A 20,613-nucleotide genomic window follows, 5' to 3' on the forward strand; every position below is an offset into this window, starting at 1 on the left:
CTTCCTACTCCACAGAGTTTTCCTGTCAGATTACTACAGGGAAAAACTCATTCCTAGAGGTTTCCGTTTACGGAATATACCAACTATAGAGAGCTATAACCCAGATTTCTGTAGAAAGTGGGTCGCCATATTAAATAAATGTGGTTTGGACCTCATGCTCTTGGCAGTAGATGAGGCTGGGAGAGAGTTGCAGCACACAAGATAAAAAATAGAAGCATTTGAAACTGAACCTAAAAGCAGACTAGAGGAGGATACAAGTAACAACCTGGTACAACAAACTGAAAACACAATGTGACAATTACAAAAAGGAATTAATACGTTTCAAAAGGAACAAACACCAAATTGTTAAAGCAGACTACGATGACAACCGGGTCTATAGGTGGCTGATGGGAGGGGAGGCAGTACGCAATAAGCAATGACCGCAGTTTTCAAGACAAAGCTGGCGACAGAGATGAGAAAATCAGGCCAGACAACTGCAGTCATCAAACAGTGACAGCGAATTCGCTATACCAGAGTCCGACAAGGTGCCGAGAACTGCCGAGGTCCCTTTAGGGTCCCCCCAACAGAGTAGAAGAAACATCCCGTAGGGGGGGCCAGACAAAGAGGTTCCAGGAAGGGGCAATTACCGAAAGAAAACTTAATTTATAACCTCTCCGATAGACCATTGAGTCCCATACAAAAACAGGTTCTCAATAATACCCCTTTTCCACCTAAATTCCGGGTCTGACCCGGAGTTGGAACAAAGTTCCTATCCGGATCAGACCCGGAATTTTGCCGGCGCTGACTCGGGATATTCCTGAGTCAGCGCCGCTCACACCGCAGTCGGGTTTGCATAGACCCGGCTATTGCGGAGTGAAAGTGGACGCTTGGAGATGACGTCATCTCCAAGCGCCACTGAAGCCAGACCAATCGGCCGGCTAGCAGCGCACTCCAGGTCTTCGTGACCCGGAGTGCGCTGTTCCCATAGCAGGGTTTCACGGGCTATGCCCGTGTTAAACCCTGCTAGTTACCTGGGTTGGATTGCCGGGTCACTCGACCCGGCGATCCAACCCTCTGCCCTTTTACACCAGGGAGCTGCCTGGGTTAACCCTTCAAAAACCCGGGTTTTAGCTCCGGTGAAAAAGGGGTATAAGGGGGATTATACTTTATTCCCACTAACACACGACGATTTCAAAGTGGAAAGCGAATCTGCATAAATTTTCTCGCAAGTTACGACTATGCCAGCATTTTCAACATGAGGCGCAACATATGAAAACAATAATCCATTCAACAAGTTCTTACAGTTTCAAAGCAGATAATGATTTGATCCCCTCTTCCACCAATCCATCACTGAAAACCTTCATTAGACTATTGGACGACTCCGTTAGTCGTTCTGTTGCAGCACCATCAAAAATACACTTTCATTTACCCAGGGAAGAGAGAAATGCCTTGTTTGAGCTAAGCCGTTACAATAACATCATAATCCGCACTGCGGACAAGGGAGGCGGCATAGTGGTCTTGAACTTAACCGACTATATGAGGGAATTGGAACATCAATTGGAGGATGATAACACATATGAAAGACTCAACCGTGACCCTACAGCAAATTACAAAAAAGAACTTGATGAAATACTAGCCAGAGAAAAATCAAAGGGGAATATCACAAACAAAATACATAAGGCATTGACCATAATTTCCCCGTCGTTTCGGTGATATACACCGTCCCTAAAATACAGAAACACTTGCAAGATCCCCCTGGCAGACCAATCATCTCTGCCAGGGGCTCATTACTTCCACTGACATCACAACTATTGGACACTATCCTTCAACCATATATACAACAACAACAGCCTACATTCTTAAAGGACACAACACATTTGCTGGTCCTTCTTAACCAGATTAATATTGTACCAGAAGGGACTCTTCCGTGCTTAGTTTATGTCTGTAACTTATACACCTCAATACCCCATCATAGCGGGTTAAGATGCATGAAAGAATTCCTAGTAAAACATTCAATACAAGATTTGGATCAGGACTTGTTTATGACACTCTTAGAAATTACATTAACTAGGAATTACATTCTATATAATAACCACTTCTTTAGACAGAGAAACGGCTGTGCGATGTGGTCCAACGTGGCCCCATCGTACGCCAATGTCTATATGTTCAAACAAGAGGAGATACTATTCCTGGCAGAGCATAAACATCACATTTTACCGTACATGCGGTATATCAACAATCTGATCTTTCTATGGACAGGGGGCCAAACAGCATTTAATCAAATGATGGATTCCATCAATGCCTCCAACCATGAATTAAAATTCACATGCCAGAGTAGTGAGATGGAGATTAACTACTTGGATGTAGAAATTAGTATAAAAGATAGGAAGATTCATACCAAGGTCTTCACAAAAACGACTGATCGGAACACATTACTAACAGCTTCAAGTCACCACCCAAAAACACTGAAGGACGGATTAGCTAAGTCCCAGCGTTAGAAGGTAAACCTATGGAACAACCGGTTTCTAGACACTTTCGTGAAGCTGGACCCTCCTTATCCATGATGAAGCATACCATCATATATCACGTGCCACCCTCTATACGAGGAGGTGACAGAACAAACAAGCTGTCACGCTTGGAATCCAAATGGATCTATGAATTTAATACTATTACGCCGCATGGACTGAATGTATTAATGCCATGGATTGTGTTTCTCTGAAATGTCTTTGATCTTATGTCACCGCATTTTCATCTTCTTGATTCCTAGTCACACTAGTTTGTTGCATGTACTTCCAGGCTATTTGTCAGTCTCTACTTACTCCATATGTTGTCAAGAGTGTCGTGTAGCAACATAGACTGTGTATTCCACATAGATGCAGACATCGGGGGCATTAGGTAACGACCCCCACTGCTTGTATTATATGATCTTGTCACATCTCTCTGTATAACTGGTCTTAGACCCTAATTTACATTAGCATGCACCACAAGAATGTATTTGTTTTTATTGGGAGACCGGAACGCTCGTTTGTTTACACTGGTTGTCATGTGAACCAGTGGGGCATTGTGGGTAGTAACGCGTCATCCCGGCCGGACAAAGGCGCACTTTCAGTGGGCGGCCAGGACCGGAACACATGAGGATGAATGAAGGTGGTGGGTCTATTCAAGGTAAAAAATTTTCATGTTACCTAGAAAAAAAAGAATGCGGAGACGTTCTGAAACGTTGGTATCCTGTAACATGGTACTCTAATATAAGCATTTTCCATACAAGACCCGGAGTGCCGCCACATATATATTATTATCCTTTCTTATATGGCGCCACAAGTGTTCCGCAGCGCCTTACTTAGTACATAAAACTAATAAGTGAACAAAGAAAAAAAACAAGTAACTTACAGTACAGTGAAGGACATTATATACATTGCTGCAATAGTGATTAAAGCACTCAAAATAAGCAGCCGGGAGTTGGCAGAGACGTGTTAGGTGCCTTTGGGGTCTATTTACTACAATCCGCATTTGTAATGCAGATTGTAGTGTGATATTACCGACTGAATTTGCATTTCGAATTCAGGCAATATCACAGGGATTTACTACAAATCCCTTGCAGGGACAGAACTTGTGAGAAAGCTCTGTCCCTGCGAATCCCCTCCGCACTCTAGTCACGATATTTTTGCAATAAAATACCGTGACTTGTGCCCCGCGTATGCGCTGACCGGCCACTGCTGCTACCCCCCCCCCCCGGTGCTAAGCCCCACCCCCTGCGACCCCCCATCCCTTAATAGCACTTACCTGCAGTCATCGGTGCTCCGGTGATGTCTTCCATGCCTCCGGTCAGCTGATATCCCATACTGCACTGGGACCCGATCACCTGACGACCAGGCCGCAGTGCATCATGGGAGACCAGCTGACCGGAGGGGAATCATCACCGGAGCCCCGACCACCGGTCCCTGGAGTCAGGTAAGTGAATTTTTTTTTTGACTATTTTTTATTTTTTTTGCAGTGTATCAGCTTATGGTCTGTTTAGACCACACAGCTGATCACTGGGGCCGATCAGGTGATTGGCGATCTGGTCTCCTGATTTTTCAGCAGGTTTAAAAATCTTTTTACAAGACCAAGATTGTATGAAACCAGAGGTCTTGTGAGCGTACACACTCTACCAATATCTGACCAACCAGTTGGTCTCAAGTTGGGTTGGATGAGAATTGGACAAGTGCGTACCCCACCTTACACTTACCCCGGCAGCACTTTTCCATGGTCCTTTCTCTCTGTCCTCTCTAAGAGGGAGCCGTTTGCAGGTTTGGGACGCGAAGGCGAGTCTTTCCCAAGTGAGACATGATCCCACTGCCTATGCCTGACTCGAGTTTGATCTTATAGAATTATAGATTAAAGGGCATATTTATAAAAATAGATTATACACCCCTGAAAACACCTGTTTTCTGTGGCTACCAGCGGCGGTGGGGGTCCCCCACCTCCCGATTTGGCCACCAGCGGGCCACTTCGGCCCATGGGTGGAACAGCGGGACAGTACTGACCCTCTGAAATTGGGATGTTGTGGTGGGGGTGCACCCTCTATGGGTGGTGCCCCTGTGTGACCGCACTGGTCGAACACCCCTAGAGCCGGCCCTGTCAGGACCCCAAACAGTGCAAGTTTTCCAGGTCTCCTCACAGAATCACAAGGGAAATAATTAGCTCCACCTGTGGATCTTTTAAATTAGTGTCAGTGAGTACTGACTACACCTCTGCACCTGCTGGGTGACCTGGAAAACGAGACCTGTGTTGGGATCCTGAGGACCGATTTTGAGAACCTCTGTCCTAGTGTCAGGGTGGTTGCTGTTGCCTGACTATCTCACCCTCATGCAGAGTGAGACGACTTGTTGGAACTACAAGCCCCAGCACGCCGTGAACCGCTGGCAGGATATGCCCAGATAGTTGCACCCACAGGGAAGATCCCGCCCCAGCCCGACGGTCACAGTATCACTGACTGATAGTACAAGTGATCACTGACTGGGGGAGACCTGCCGCCTCCGCAGTGACGCCCCGGGCCTGGGCGGTGACAGCAGCCAATCAGCGCCGGCTGCCGCCCTGGCTCACTCCGGGCTTCGTGTGCAGCAGCGTCGATCACTGGAGGAAGAGCCGGGTGCTAGGTGAGCAGCAGCCGGCTGTAGGGTGAGGACGTTTCCGGGGTCTGTGTGCGGGGAGAGACACCGGGGGCCAGAGGTAAGCTGCAGCGACTGTGCGTTCTGTAAACACAGAGGGGGGACTACAAGTCTCAGCTGGCGGGGCAGGCACAGTTACAGCTGCCCTATAATGAGCAGTATCTCTCCAGGGCTGGTAATGAAATCAGCCCGGTGTCCGGGGAATTGCACCTCCGAGTCCCATGCCTGGCAGCAGCTGTCTCCCTGTACTGTGGCTTCTTCTGTATTCTTCATCATATGCTGCACTGTAATGTCCATGACAGAGGGGTGTCAGTGTACTTATTGCTGTATATTATACGCCAGGGTTTATATACTGTCCTTGAGGGCTTAGGGTGCAGGACTATTTCCTCTATGGCCACAGTCACCCTGATAATACGCGCAGAACTGGAAGATACAACATAAACCCCATAGCTGCCGCACTGTCTGTAAGACTGAGCCCCATTTTGTAGGTTCAGGGCCGTATTCAATTGCCGGCGAAAAGTCAATTGCTGGACTTTTTGCCGTCATCGCAGGTTTTATGAGCGGAAAAGTATCGCACTCGGCCCCGCGTATCCCCGTATTCAATTCCGAATCGGCGAAAACGGGACCCGTTGAAAACTAAATGAGCTAAAAAAGTGCTGTAATTTTTGGGGAAATCAGCCTGACACCCCCCAAAAGATGCTGTGACTTGACTTGGGCGTTCACTGTGGGTACCCCCGAATAGCCCTGCTGCAGGTATTTGGGGTGTTTAAATTGTCTCAATAGCTGTTTTTTGTGTATATGAATAAGTGGTGAAGAATAGCATTTAGAAAGTGTTTTGGGGGGGAAATAAGTATTCCCATCAAATTTGGGGTACTTGAAAATGGGTGCAAGCATATTTGAAAGTGGGTAATGTGAACTTTTTAAAAAACGTGAACAATGCCGCAACCACCTGCAAACTATAAAACACCTGGCGCATAGTTGGGGACCTCCCCTAAGTCTATTTCGCTAGTTTAGAAGTATGTCCCCCAACTTTGAGGGGGGGTTTTTCGCCCCCAAAATGAAAGTACTTTTTTGGGGTGTCCTGTGGAACTTTTTTTTCCTATTTTATTTTTACACAGTTTACCTTTGGGGGACAGTCCAAGGGGTGCTGGGTGGACCCCAAAACCCCAATTCTGCACTTTTATTCGACACCTATTCATAGGTGATACTTTATCGCTGGGTTCGAACCACTGACTTTCCGCACCGGCGAAAAGTCAGAAGAATTGATAACGGGGACAAGTTCAGATTGGCGAAATGATGTAATCGATGAAAAAGTGTCGCCGATAACGCCTTTTCACCGGCAATTGAATATGGCCCTCAGTATGTTTTGTCAGCATTCCGATAGCCATTATGTATGCTATATCATGTCAACAGGTGATCTATGTCGACAGAACATGTCAACAGGTTCATTATGTGGACCAACACAATGCTGACTTGCAACAGGCCAACTTGAAAAAAGTTTACATGTTCACAATGTCGACACACAATTTTAGCACTTGCCCTAAGATTTCAGCATTTCGGCTACATAGATATGTCGACATTAGCCGATTTGAACCATGTCAACATTTCAATATTCTGGTGTCGACCTTTTAACTGTCTAGTGTCATTGTAGACATGCCGACTACATCCCCCATTTTTTTCATATCCAGGCTTCTTTTGCGATAGAAGGACTTCCGGGTTTATGACCAAGAAGTCCCTCTGGCATCCTACGCACGCGCAGAAGGTGCGCGTGCTGCAGGGTGAGCTGAGAGGGATCTGATTTGATCTCTCTCGGGGGGCATCCCGAAAAGAAGCCCACCGGGTCGAAGCTGCTTAGTACATATGAGAAATGCTGTAAAACTCCAGAAAACTGCATTTTCGGGGGTACTATCGCATTTTTGAGCTTAGTACATCCCACTCTTACACAGTAGTTTGGCACATTATATGTGATTACCACGGCAACCACAGTCATGTGGCTTATGGCGTAGTGAGCAGAGTTTTTGGAACTGAGGACCTGATTCAGACCCGCTTGCTAGGATGCGTTCGCTCGTAGCTGACCGATTTTCGCAGTCTGCGCATGAATCACAGTGAATCACAGTGCGCGAACCAGTGCAAGAGATCGGGAAGCGTTCGCTCGCTGCGCATAGACAGCCCGGCTGAATGAGTGACAGGAGAAGCCATTTGTGGCCATTAATAACGGGGGAGTGGAGGTGTGAACGCAGGTGTGCCTGAGTGTCTCAATGCCATTTCAGAGGCGTGCATAATTTATAGACAGCGTCATAATACACGTCACCTGGCTGGTTTTTACACTGAAGTGCTTGCGGTAGGGTATGGTCTGCTTCAAGCGCTGTGATTGCATCCGATGTTACCCGATGTACCGATGGTTGCATACACTTCCTGGAGATGACGTGCGCAAGTGGACGTCTTAAGACAGGCTGGGGGCATCTACATACACAAAGCGATCGCACGCCAAGACATGGTGGGCATGCTAATGCCTTGCCGTGCGATCGCCTGCCTTGCTGTGGGTTGGCCGGATTTGTGTGTTGATGATTTTAGACTAAGCTCCAAGGAGTCAAAGACTGATGTGAATAACAAATTTCTGTATACTGCGCTGCATTATTGGTGGTACTATATAAATATAAACGTATAATTATTGTTTTATGTGCTCATTATCTTGTGAAGTTAACCACTGTGTACTAAGGGCCTAATTAGTATTAATAATCGCAGAACTGCCGAGATTATCAAGTATCCGGTTTGCGGTGGATATTTTTATTTTTAATGAAAGTATTCTCGCTATGTACTAAGGGATACTCACAGGGACAGCTGTTGGTGTAAAATAATGGGGCCAAGCTTTGCTTTTTGGAGTTTGGTACAAAGGGGTCAGACCATAGTCCCCATTGATAATAATGGGGACTGCGATCTGCAGCGCTAATTAGCATTAGCAACAATTCCTAAAATTATGCAGAAACTGATGATTTTTTATTTTTTTTACTTTATGAAAAAGAGCTTGTTTATTAGGCCTCTGTGTATTTGTCCATGATTTTGGGCACACCATATGGTTGATTCCTTTTACTTCCCAAGATAATTTGGAGTTCATATAAACAGAACATATTAGTCTGTAGATAGAGTACATATGATGCAGTACAGTTAAACAGGTAATACCCAGAGCCGAGCCGAGCCTAATTTTTTTGGTAAGCGACTTTAGATTTTGGTGACCCTTGGTGAAATAAACCCTCATATTTCAGTGTGTGAAATATCGGGAGTACATCTAATGATGTAACAATTAAAAAAAATAAAAATAAACAATTACAAAAGTGTTGTAGCGCCCTTATACAGCAGGATGAACCTGGGGTGCTAAGCTACAATTATACCCAAAGATACATATTCAGTGAGAGGGTGACGGCACTGGGTGACAGGGAGAAAGGGTTACAGGGAAAGGGTGACGACAGAGAGAGGGTGACAGGGAGAGGGTAACAGCAATGGGTTACAGGGAAAGGGTGACGACAGAGAGAGGGTGACAGCACTGGGTGACGACAGGGAGAGGGTAACAGCAATGGGTTACAGGGAAAGGGTGACGACAGAGAGAGGGTGACAGCACTGGGTGACGGAGCGGATGACAGCACTGGGTGACGACAGGGAGAGGGTGACAGCACTGGGTGACGACAGGGAGAGGGTGACCGCACTGGGTGATGGGAAGAGGGTGACAGCACTGGGTGACGGCAGGGAGAGGGTGACAGCACTGGGTGATGGGAAGAGGGTGACAGCACTGGGTGACAGGGAGAGGGTAACAGCACTGGGTGATGGGAAGAGGGTGACAGCACTGGGTGACAGGGAGAGGGTAACAGCACTGGCTGATCGGGAAAGGGTGACGGCAGGGAGAGTGTCGGCACTTGGTGATGGAGAGGGTGACAGCACTGGGTGACAGAAAGAGAATGACAGCACTTGGTGACAGGGAGAGGGCGACAGGACTGGCTGATCGGAAGAGGAAGACAGCAATGGGTGACGGGAAAGGGTGACAACAGGGAGAGGATGACAGCACTGGGTGACAGGGAGAGAATGACAACACTGGGTGACAGGGAGGAATGACAACACTGGGTGACAGGGAGGAATGACGACAGGGAGAGGACGACTCCAAGAAAGGGTGACAGCACTGGGTGACAGGGAGAGGACGACAGCACTGGGTGACAGGGAGAGGACGACTCCAAGAAAGGGTGACAGCACTGGGTGACGGGGAGAGGGTGACAGGGAGAGGGTGACTCCAAGAAAGGGTGACAGCAGTGGGGACAGGGAGAGGGTGACAGCACTGGGTGACAGGGAGAGGGTGACAGCACTGGGTGACAGGGAGAGAGTGACTCCAAGAAAGGGTGACAGCAGTGGGGACAGGGAGAGGGTGACAGTCAGTGGATGATTGATACACAGCATTTAAATTTTACCTGGGCCCAGAACTGCAGTGTATCTCGTGGATGGCGGCTACTCCTTGGCCTTTTAACGCCGGGGAAGGTCACAAGATCGTGACGTCAGATCCCCGGCGCCCAAGCACAGCCTTAAGAGAGGGGAGGAAGCCGGGGAACATAAGGTAAAAGGGGAGGAGCTGAGTAGAGGGGAGAGTGTGGCCCCTCTTCCCCCTCCAGCTTTGCATGAACGGACTCCAGTAAGCCAGGCTGTCCCTCTGGGGGGGGGAGCTGTGGAGAGGGGAGGAGAAGAGAGAGCGGCCCCTCCTCCCCCTCCAGCATTGCAGGGACGGACTCCAGCATAAGCCAGGCTGTCACGCTGGGGGGAGGAGCTGAGGAGGGGGAGAAGAGCGAGCGGCCCCTCCTCCCACTCCAGCCATGCCTGTACTGTCAATCACTGACCGTGTTCAGGCTGGGGCACTGGCTGGCGGCGGGCATCGCAGCGGCATACAGTATAATAAGTCAGTGTGTTATTGTAATGCCGGCTGCTGTGGGGGACTGCGGTGGGACTAAGGAAATTGCGCCCTTACAGCTAGGCGCCGTACAAAGTTGCGTACCTGGCGTAAATATGCCCGGCCGGCACCTGCCAATACCACTAAACTTCTATTTCCAGTTCATCAGTTTTTTCTTTCCCAAAAAATGCTGTTCCTGTAATACTCTAAATTAACTCTTTGTGTTTATGCTTTGCTTAGTTAACTGTGTACTAACCACCTGTGGTAATAGATTCCCCAATGGCATTACCCCCTCCCCACCTCCTTGGCCATAGTTCCGTATTGAAAAATAACCTACCCCCCAGTGGCAATAAAGTCCCTGTTTATAGATTCCATACCCTCAATGGCAACAAAACAGCTATTCACCTCCCCTGTGGCAATAGATATATCCACTCCCCAGTAGCACTTATCTCTACCCTCACCCTAATTCAGAGCGCAGCAGAATGGGTTCAACGCAGTGGCGTAACTAGGGCAGGGCCGCCGAGGCTCGTACCCTGGGGACCGTGGGACCGGCGGTGCTCCGCCGGCCACGGTACAGGTCTGCCCTAGTCAGCCAGTGTAGTGCAGACCGCAGTGAGTGCAATCCACACTACACTGTTACACACACATCGCCGCCGCCGCTGGGTACCCGTGTGTGTGTGTGTGTGTGTGTGTGTGTTTCAGCAACCAATGAGAGTCTGTCTGACTCATTGGCTGCTGCGCTCACTGCCAGAGCCGGGCTGGAGCTCACTCATGAGCTCCGCCTTCAGGCTCCTGCAGTGGGTGATGGGAGAGACGTCATGATGTCTCTCCCATAGTGCAGAGTGGTACCCAGCGGGAGGACGGAGGAGCAGACAGCGGCGGGCGCGGGGATTCAGGTAAGTCAAGTCAGTGTTATGTGTGTTTTATGCCCGACGGAAGGCACTGTATAAGGGGCACAGCATATGGGGGGATCACTACTGGGGGTACTGTATAAGGGGGCATTACTGGGGGCCTGCATAAGGGGGACCACCATTGGGGGGACTGTATAAGGGTGCACTACTGGGGCACTGTATAAAGGGCACTGCTACTGGGGACATTGCATAAGGGGCACTGCTACAGTGGGCATTGCAAGAGGGGTACTACTACTCGGGGCATTAAGGTGCATATGGAATGGTAAGGAATGTTCCCAGAGTGACGAGAAAGGGTTGTGTGTAATGTTGGCACACACCATTTTTTTTTCAGTAACCACGCCCATTTTTCGGTGCACATAGGGGGGGGGCTCCATTTTTCAATTTACCGTGGGCTCCAAATACCCCAGTTACGCCACTGGTTCAACGGGAACTGATTTCTGCACTTAGAGACTGAAGTTCCCATTTTTGCATTTTAATACTGACGCATGCATCTGGGAATGCCATTCACACGTCACTGCTGGCAGAGTAAACTTTAATACCCGGTGGACTGAGCACAAGGGCAGCACAGTGTCAGGGAAAGCCCCACTGGCTATGGTCGCATCCCAGGTGACTATGCCACTTAAGTGATTAATATATCTTTATAGTTTCTAGTATGGTGTTTGCAGTGAATATGTGTATCACTATATACTATTCACAGGCACGGCATAGCAGATTTTCTGGATGTGGAACTTACAATAGATCATACAAAATGTCATATAGTTATCTTACACCCAGAGATTCTGTATACATTACACATATATAAGCCTAGAGGCACATAACTCATGGCAGGGACAATGATACTTCTACCAGGAAAGAGTGCCCGTCTGCGTGTAATATCACTTGAGATGTTATTATCTGGAAGCTTCTCCCTGCTAATTCCTCTTAGTGAGTATTTATGCAGTATGGGAGAGTTTCTCCTTCACAACCAGTCTTTATTGCCTTTCCGGGCATCTCTCATGTTACAAAGGGCCCTATTTACTACAATCCGCATTTGAAATGCAGATTGTAGTGTGATATTTTTGCCTAAATTCGCATTTCGATTTTAGGCAATATCACAGGTATTTATCACAAATCCCCTGCTTGCAATAAGGCTCTGTCCCTGCGAATCCCATCCGCAGCCTTATCACCGTATTTTTTGCAAAAAACACAGCGAGAAGGTTCAGCTACACCATACCCACACCCCCTCGCGATCGCCCGCCCCGCACTTTCACTTTCCTCCGATGATTTGCGTTCGATGATGTCCTCTGGGGGTCCTGTCAGCTGGTCTCCCATCCTGCACTGTGACCCCCGGTCAGCTGTTCTATGCAGCAGCTGACCAGGGTCACAGTGCAGGACCCAGGAGACCAGCTGACCGGAGACCTGGAGGACATCACCGAGCACCCTGGATGCAGGTAAGTGTTTGTTTTTTGCAGTGATCGGCTTGTGGTCTGTTTACACCACACAGCTGATCACTGGGCCCGGCTCTGCTCTGCCTGTTAGAGCGGAGCAGGAGTCAGGGAACCAGGGGAAACCCTGGATAACGCCACCTCCAGATGGCGTTATTATCACAGGGCTCCCCTCTGTATTTTTTCACAATTTATTGTTAGTAACTTTGGCCAGATCACATTTCCCATTACAAATATGGGAAATGCGATCTGATTACTAAATATATGTGATAATTGGGGCTTGGAGTAGAATTTTATGTGATACTAAAATAATGTGAAAACACCCATTTTCACTTTATTTTAGTAAAAATAATGTTAATAAATAGGCCCCAAAGTAACTATTCTCAGCAGAATTATGGTGCGTACACATGGGACAATTAAAATGAACGATATCGATCATATCGTGCATTTTTTGGTCCCTTCCAACCCACCAACGACCTGTGACGCATGAACGATATCGTCCATCGCCCATGCATGCAGGCCAACCTGGTCAATTTCGACCAGGGTACTATAGGCACCCGCGATTGTTGATCATTGCTGGTGGTGTGCTGGATGGATGATCGATATCGATCATCCAGCACACCCGGGAAATCGTTCAGCGATGTCGTTATCGCTGACTGTCGTCCCGTGTGTATGCACCATTACACCTCTAACACTACAATGTGTACAATTATTGGGTATGCTGAAGATGGAGAACCTGGTCTATCTGTAAATTGCTCATCTCCTGGATTGGGGTTCCAGACAGGGCTGCTGAGACGTCTGAATTTGGTATATGGTACAGTACTACACACACAGAATATTTTTTCTACATAAGAATCAGAGTAAGTGAAGAGTTACATTCTTATATGTTGATGCATAGTTGACATTGTTAGGGGTTTGTACCATACTTGCTTACTCTCTCGAAAAATCGGGAGCCTCCTGCACCCCCGAAAGAGTAGGCAGATCTCCCGCATCCTGCCGAATTCCTAGAGAAGTGGGCGGGGTGAGATTTTACGGGGAATTCACCGATCCGTAGGGAGGGGCGGGGTTAAGATGACACAAAACTTGTCATTTGGCCCCGCCCCCTCCTTGCGGACCCACAAATCGCAGCCTTTTTCTGTTTTGGGGCGTGGCCTAATGATGTATACAGTCCAGCCCCACACCCCGAAGATGTCAGCAGGATCTCCTCTCCAGGCATCTCCCAGGGAGGAGTATTGTGAAGTCGGCAAGTATGGTTTGTACTATGCCACTGAAGGCCGTCCCTTCCCCGAACCTGAAATGTTGGCATCGTAGCTTTCTGCTCTTGTATAATGAAAAAATAATACCTTTTTATTCCATTGAGTTTTCCTGTTTCTACCTAGGACTGTAATGTTTTTTTATTTTTTTAAGAAGCCATATTTTAAAAGATTAAAGCAGTGGTTCCCAAACTGGGAGCCGTGGCATCCTGGGGTGCCGTGGGGGAGTTGCTGCGCGGATGTTCCAGAACCAAATCAAATTATTTGTGGTTCATGTGATAGGCAAAACCAGCACTGGTGGCTACCGGACAGGCAGAAGCGCAGCCCTGTCCACCACCACATAACTGATCCTAGGGATGACCGGTAAGCACAATCTACTTTAATATTTTTTGCAGAAACTCTTGGCCTAGCGGTGCCGTGAAAAATATGCTGATACTATAGGGCGCCGTTATTCAAGAAAGTTTGGAAATCACAGGATTAAAGTATTTGTAACAGGAATACCTTCTACTTTCCAATAGCTACAGTAAATGAGGGAATATCCACCAAAGACATCTCCATGTACAGACACACAATATGAATTTATAGAACAGATACCATTGTATAACTTCACTGTGCCTCCACATTTGAATCTAAATTAGCCCTGTCCCTGTTTCTTTATGAAATGTCCTTCTTATGTAGGTAGCTGTATTGATGTCCCAAAGATGTCTGTTTATCTCCAAAATTCACAATGGCATTCATAGCCCTATTACTGTATAAAATGCTTTCTAGTATAGGATGTCTTGTATAGTAAGCGGTGATTAATGCTAACTCCATAGGATGCATAATCCGTTTTCCTCTGGAGCTGCGAGATGGCCTAGGTGAGTGAGGGGTAATATGTGCAGGTAGATGATAAGATGTTCAAGGGGTTAATGAAAAATTATTTCATGATGGATGAATTTTTCCCTTTAAAGAAAAAAAAAAGTTAGGGTGCACGTCGTAATGAATTGTACTGTGCACATCCAAGGGTGATTTATTGAAAAGTCTGCTTGCGAGAGTCCATAGGTCCTCATGCTAATACATCATGACTAACATGGATTAATAATGTCAGTGTCTGACCAAGCCATCCATATTTCCAGGTGCTCCTTATAGCCGAATTAATCTTGGATCCTGTTTTCCTGTGTGTAAAAAGTGGAACATTGTATGTAGGGAAGGCGAAGCCCCCCTGTGCCGTTTTCTCAGTCAATGCTGTTGAAAATAATTATAATTGAAAGAAATCAGTCTTCCATGCTGTCTGCGACTGTAGCAATGTGGCAGTCTAAGGGTTCCACACCATTACAGCGTTCCATGTTTTTTGGGGGTGCATATATTTGCCGTATACAGTATCCCCTAAATAGCGGCTACATTGATGATTTCTCTGCGCTCCTCTATGGGTGCAGGAAAATCCACGATGTGCCGCTCCGTAATGTGATGAATGGCACATCACACCTAGAGGGGTAAGTTACTTTCTCGGCGTGTTGCTGAGAATTACGGTACAGTAACATTGTGGTTTTTCCTGTTTCCTGTGCGCCTCTATTGGCTTAGAAGGAAAACCAGTAATGTGTAGGGGTCCCCATGATGTGTCGCTCCGTAATGTGATGAATGGCACATCACACTTAGAGGGGGAAGTTCATTTCTCTGCGTGTTGCTGAGAATTACGGTACAGTAACATTGTGGGTTTTCCTGTTTCCTGTGCGCCTCTATTGGCTTAGAAGGAAAACCAGTAATGTAGAGGCCAAAATATTTTACTGCTCCGTAATGTGATGAATGGCACATCACACCTAGAGGGGGAAGTTCCTTTCTCTGCGTGTTGCTGAGAATTACGCTACCGTAACATTGTGGGTTTTCCTGTTTCCTGTGCGCCTCTATTGGTTCAGAAGGAAAACCAATAATGTAATTCTCCTTTCCGGGGTGTTGCTGAGCATTACGGTACAGTAACATTGTGGGTTTTCCATCATATTGAGTTTTCAGACGATTCTACATGAACCGTTTCTCGTGGTTCTATTGAAAATGGCGATTTTGGGTTGATTTTCAAATCGACTATTAGTAAATAAGCTTTTTCTACTGGTGGCTATGGGGAAGTACCGATGGTCTAGTTGAAGTTCTATTTGTGTGTGATGTCGAATTTCTGGGGGTTTTGAGTCGGTTTTGCTTTTAATAAATACCTGTCTGTCAAAATCACCCCCAATTTACCTCAAAAACACCACAAAATAGAATGGAACTGAAAATCGACCTTTAGTAAACTTACCCCTCAGACTCTCGGCATGTTGTATCTTGAGAGAAGGACATTTACAGTGCGGGCAGAGGGCCTGATTCAGAGATGGACGCCAATGCGGTCGCAGCTACAATTTCGCACGGAACACAGCTGTTAAAATCTGCTAATAGTTCCCAAGCTTACCAGAGCATAAGGACGCCCACCGCTGCCTTCTCATCTGCGTACGATGATGCCTACCTGCGTAAATATCGGTAGCATTGACGCAGCAGGTCTGACCAGCCGCAAACACTACAGCTCTCCTGACACGCAGAGAGCTCTCATGCTGCGTTTGTAATCGCAATGGCTAATTTATGCACGCCCATAAGATGGCGTTTAAACGGAAAGACACACACACCATTCCTCCCCCCCGCCCCCCACCCCATTAACTTTGCGAATGGGTTCTCTGTGTGCGGAATCGCATAACAATCGCAGCTCATGCACAGTGCGGCTCATGCGCGTGCGCAGTGTCAAACAATCTCTCGATCTGCGTAACAGTCGTCATTGGGTCCATCTTTGAATCAGGCTATAAGGCTCAGAGGGGTGTTCTAAAGCCTTTCTGCTTACTGCATCATGTGTTATGTGACTATGGTTGCCATGGTCACATGACACCATGTAGAACTGTAATTCGATAATGGCAGCCGTAAGAAATGAACCAAGCCACCATAGTGATTTATGTAAAGAGAACAAACAACAAATGCCTTATTTTTCTTGTGATTGCTGCTTTAGTCCATGTATAAACAACCTGTATTAACAGTGAAGTGATGAACTCGGTGTGTAGTGAATATTCATACTGCTGTATATCATTACAGATATGTTCGGTTACCTCTGATTTAAGACCTTTATAAAAGCACTTTTGTATTTATGTGATCACAGAAGTCCTGACTTCTAATATACATATAAGTGTATTGAGCGCATTATACCATGTGTATACTCAGAACTAGGTTGCAGTAGCAGGTACAAAATCCTGTTTATATTGTTTGCACCAAGTCTATAAATGAACATGAACCAGCAGTGTCACAGGGGGGATAAGAGTTGATATCATGTAAATCAAGTTAATCACTAAATGGCAGCCTAAGCTAATACATGAGGACAATATTGCTGTAAAATGCTATTTATTGCTTGCAGACAGGCATCCTTTCCGGCTCCTAATTCCATTAGCAGTGCAGTGACTGACTTGTGCATTCCTGCTCTATTTATGACCTTGAAGGAGAACGGGAAGAAACTGCTCTTTTGAGTTGTGTTTTTCCTTTATGTATTCATGTCACACGATTTGTTTTCCTAGCTTCCAAACTAGAATGTGATTCATCTTATGGAACTTAATCTGCCTGTAACTATTTTGCCCATAGCTATCCTGTATATCCCATGCTAGAGGATAACTGTTACTGCACAATATGTGATTACCTGCGATGATATCTGATCCATCCTCGTGGAATAACTCATCAGATTGTATGGCTTTTCGACAAATGTCCACTATATAATCTATCAATTAGCGCACATCAGATCTGCATGCGCTCTCTGGGCGGAATTCAATTGATTACGCGGTCCGGATTTCCCGTCTAAAGTGACAGGAGATTGCAGGCCGCTGTTCAATTGCTGCCATTTTTCGCGCTGATCGCGCCCATACATGTCACTTTTCGCACATTTCAGCTCTCATCCCCCAGGGGCTGCGAGCTGAAATGTAGCGCTTGGCAGCTGATCGTGCCCGACAGGAGCAAGAATAGAATAGCTCCGTCGGGCGCGATAGGGGATGAAAACAATTAAATTCCGCCCATTGTGTTCTATAGGGATCCTTGGTAACAGTACTATCCGATCTGTACATAGTTAGGCCTATTTGGAGCATTGGAGCATTAGTGGGCAAAGGAACTACAGGTGGTGTTTAGTAAGTTGTGTTTGCATTTAGATTTTGGCATGGTGGGTAAATCTAGGACTATGGGGCAAACAAATTAACCTGACACTCTTCGCTGTTCAAAGAGACGTCTTGTATCGCTACCATTAACAACATAGGTTGGAGATGCAATAATTATCCCCCGCCCCCCCTGTTTTCTGCAAAAGGGATAAAAAAAAGGATTTATCACTGCATCATACATTTGCCTTATTAAACCTCATGGCACAAATAACAGTATATGTAATACTTACACATGTGTTGCTTTGCAGGATGAGTCTGCATTGAGATGGGCAGGTTGCATCCTGGAGCTTTGGTGCCTTTCCCATTGCAATGGCTTCAGAGGTGGAAAAGGCCGACGCCCTCCTGCAGACGTTTAGCACTGCCTCTGTGGTCTCCAGCTTAGGGCTGGGTGTCTTCTGCTTCTTGGCCGACCGGGTCCAGCAAGCGTCTTTCATCCAGCAAAATGATTGGCTGAGATCCATGTCTGACAATGCAACACACGGGGTTATTGGCATGTGGTCGTGGGCCATCGTCATCGGCCTGAAGAAGAGGAGCGACTTCTGTGAAGTTCTGCTTGCGGGATTCTTTGCTAGTGTCATTGACCTGGACCACTTCCTCTTTGCGGGTTCCTTCTCACTAAAGGTAAGGGATTTCCCTTGGAAAAATATATATACGCAGAGTAAAAATCTCATCTACACCACATGCCTACAGAAGCAAAGTACACATGAAAAGTAATTGTAAATACACCAGCGTAAATGTCCATCATATATGATAATATGGTAAAGGGTTATTTTGTGACCATGCAAATTAGCATTAACCTATAAAACCAGTTAGTAATTATCAGTCAAAGCTACTTGCTACTTAGTTTCTATTGGCTCCTGTACTTTGTTAGTATATACACACTACTGTGTCTTGAGTCACTTTAGTGTTGATTAGTCTTTTAGGCGTTCCTTTAATTGGTAAAGTAGTATCATTCTGGGTAACAGTGTTGTACGCTGTCTTACAGTATGGCGGCTCCCATTCGACAAAGCTCAAGATTTTATGTACTATACGAATACATTTATAGACAAAATTGTACATAAGGGCTTTCTGTACATTCTGTGACCGTCTACTACAATCAGGAGTTAAACAGCCCATGTGAAGCACCACAATTGTTCTCATCTTTCTAGATAACTACCAAAAAAATTCTGCCTCAAACTACACCACTCTCCTTCCATGCTGCAGATAGATGTACTTTACGTCTTGTCACTCGTGTATAGAGGGGAGGATCAGGGGCGCCGAGAGGGGGGGAAAGCGGGTACAGATGGCCCGGGCTTCCTGAGGGGCCCGGCGGGGGGCGCAGGTCGGCGCCGCCCCCCCCCTCCTCCCTCACAGCAGCCCAGCACACAGCATGTGCTGAGTTGCAGCGGGAGACTGCTCGTGGCAGTCTCCTATGCCTGTGGGGGGGGAGCGATCACACTGATCGCGCCCCCACTGGCTTTGAGTCGGGCTGAGGGGGCTCAGAGTGCGCTGCAAAACTTTTTTTTTTCTTTCGGGAAGGGGGCATGACCACGCCTCCCGCGATTAGGTCACTCCCCCTGTTACCCGGGCCCGGCGCGGCTCTTGGCGGGCATGGGGAGGATGGAGGGGCAGAAACAGGAGGGACCACCAAAGGCTTCCTGCCATGTGTAAACTCGCTCTCTGTCTCCCCTATAAATGTCTTACTAGACAGTGTTTTCACATACACAAATAAAGGCATTGGATCCCTTTGCAGTCAGTAGAAAACAATGATTTATAACTTCTAATATATGAATGTGTCTCGTACAAGGAACTTGAAAACTACATTTCACAGCGCCTTACATAGAATGTTTGCCCATTGGCACACTTGCACACTTGGGTTCATTTTTTTTTTCCTCTGGAGCCAATAAACCTAATAATCAACCCACGACCCCAGTGCTGTGAGGTGGTAATGCTAAGCCATGCGTCATGCGTGCTGCCCATAAAATAGGGTGTCCATTCAATTATGGGGTGAATTGCAGGCAATGCATGTGATGGGCTGTTGGAACGCCAGTAATGGAAGAAACATTCACTCCTAAATTTATATTTTAGTTTGCAGCACCATAGGGGTGCGTATTAAAACTATTATTATTATTATTATTATTATTATTTATTTTCAGTTTCAGAGCTGTTGCACACTGGACAAAGTGGTGCATGATCTGTTTTGCTCTGAACAGACACATGGGAATGTCATTAATCACTCTCCTATAACTTATTGTCTTTCATTTCCATATTGTATCAAGTCTTGTCCCATTTTCCTCTAAATAAATTCAGGGCGTTGCTTAAAGTAGTTTTGTGCTCTGTTCAAAATGTTTGATGTATTCGTAGGGTTTAAGTACATTGAATAAATCTGTAAATAATTTGATAACCTATCCCTAAAACCTGGACCATTCGGGTACCTTGAGGACAGAGGGCCTGATTCAGAGCCGCTCGTAAGTTGCCGCTCGTTCGTTCCGAGCGATGTTTGCACAACTGCGCATGCGTACGGATCGTAATACGCATGCGCGAACCAGTCAGTGCGGCCGAAAATCGTTTGTTCGCTAAATAACGTATGCCTGCTATTTTGAGTGACAGGAGGAGGTGTATGTGGGTGGTAACAGGGGAAGGTGCTTGAAAACGGGGAGTGGAGATCCGAACGCAGGCGTGCTTAAAGGTCAAAACAGGCGTTTTATGGGTGTGCATAATTAATACAGCAGCGTCATTGACCACGTCACTGGGTTATTTTATAGTCAGAACTGCTCGCAATATTGCGGTAGGAAAAATCAACCACAAGAATAGCGAGCAG

At 46.7% G+C, this 20,613-nt stretch overlaps 1 protein-coding gene across 1 annotated transcript in view; it reads left to right on the forward strand.

Annotated features, from left to right (window-relative positions):
- The first annotated feature begins 4,762 nt into the window (after positions 1-4,762).
- TMEM267 (transmembrane protein 267) overlaps positions 4,763-20,613 on the forward strand; it is a 28,131-nt gene continuing 12,280 nt past the window's right edge. The window contains exons 1-2 of the mRNA XM_088469436.1: positions 4,763-5,190; positions 18,062-18,434. Of these exons, the coding sequence (XP_088325562.1) occupies positions 18,123-18,434 (312 nt within the window). The 5' untranslated portion in view covers positions 4,763-5,190; positions 18,062-18,122. The remainder of the gene's footprint in view (positions 5,191-18,061; positions 18,435-20,613) is intronic.

This window comes from Taudactylus pleione, unplaced genomic scaffold (genome assembly GCF_031769625.1).
Source record: "Taudactylus pleione unplaced genomic scaffold, aTauple2 ptg000092l, whole genome shotgun sequence".
Lineage (NCBI taxonomy): Eukaryota > Metazoa > Chordata > Amphibia > Anura > Myobatrachidae > Taudactylus > Taudactylus pleione.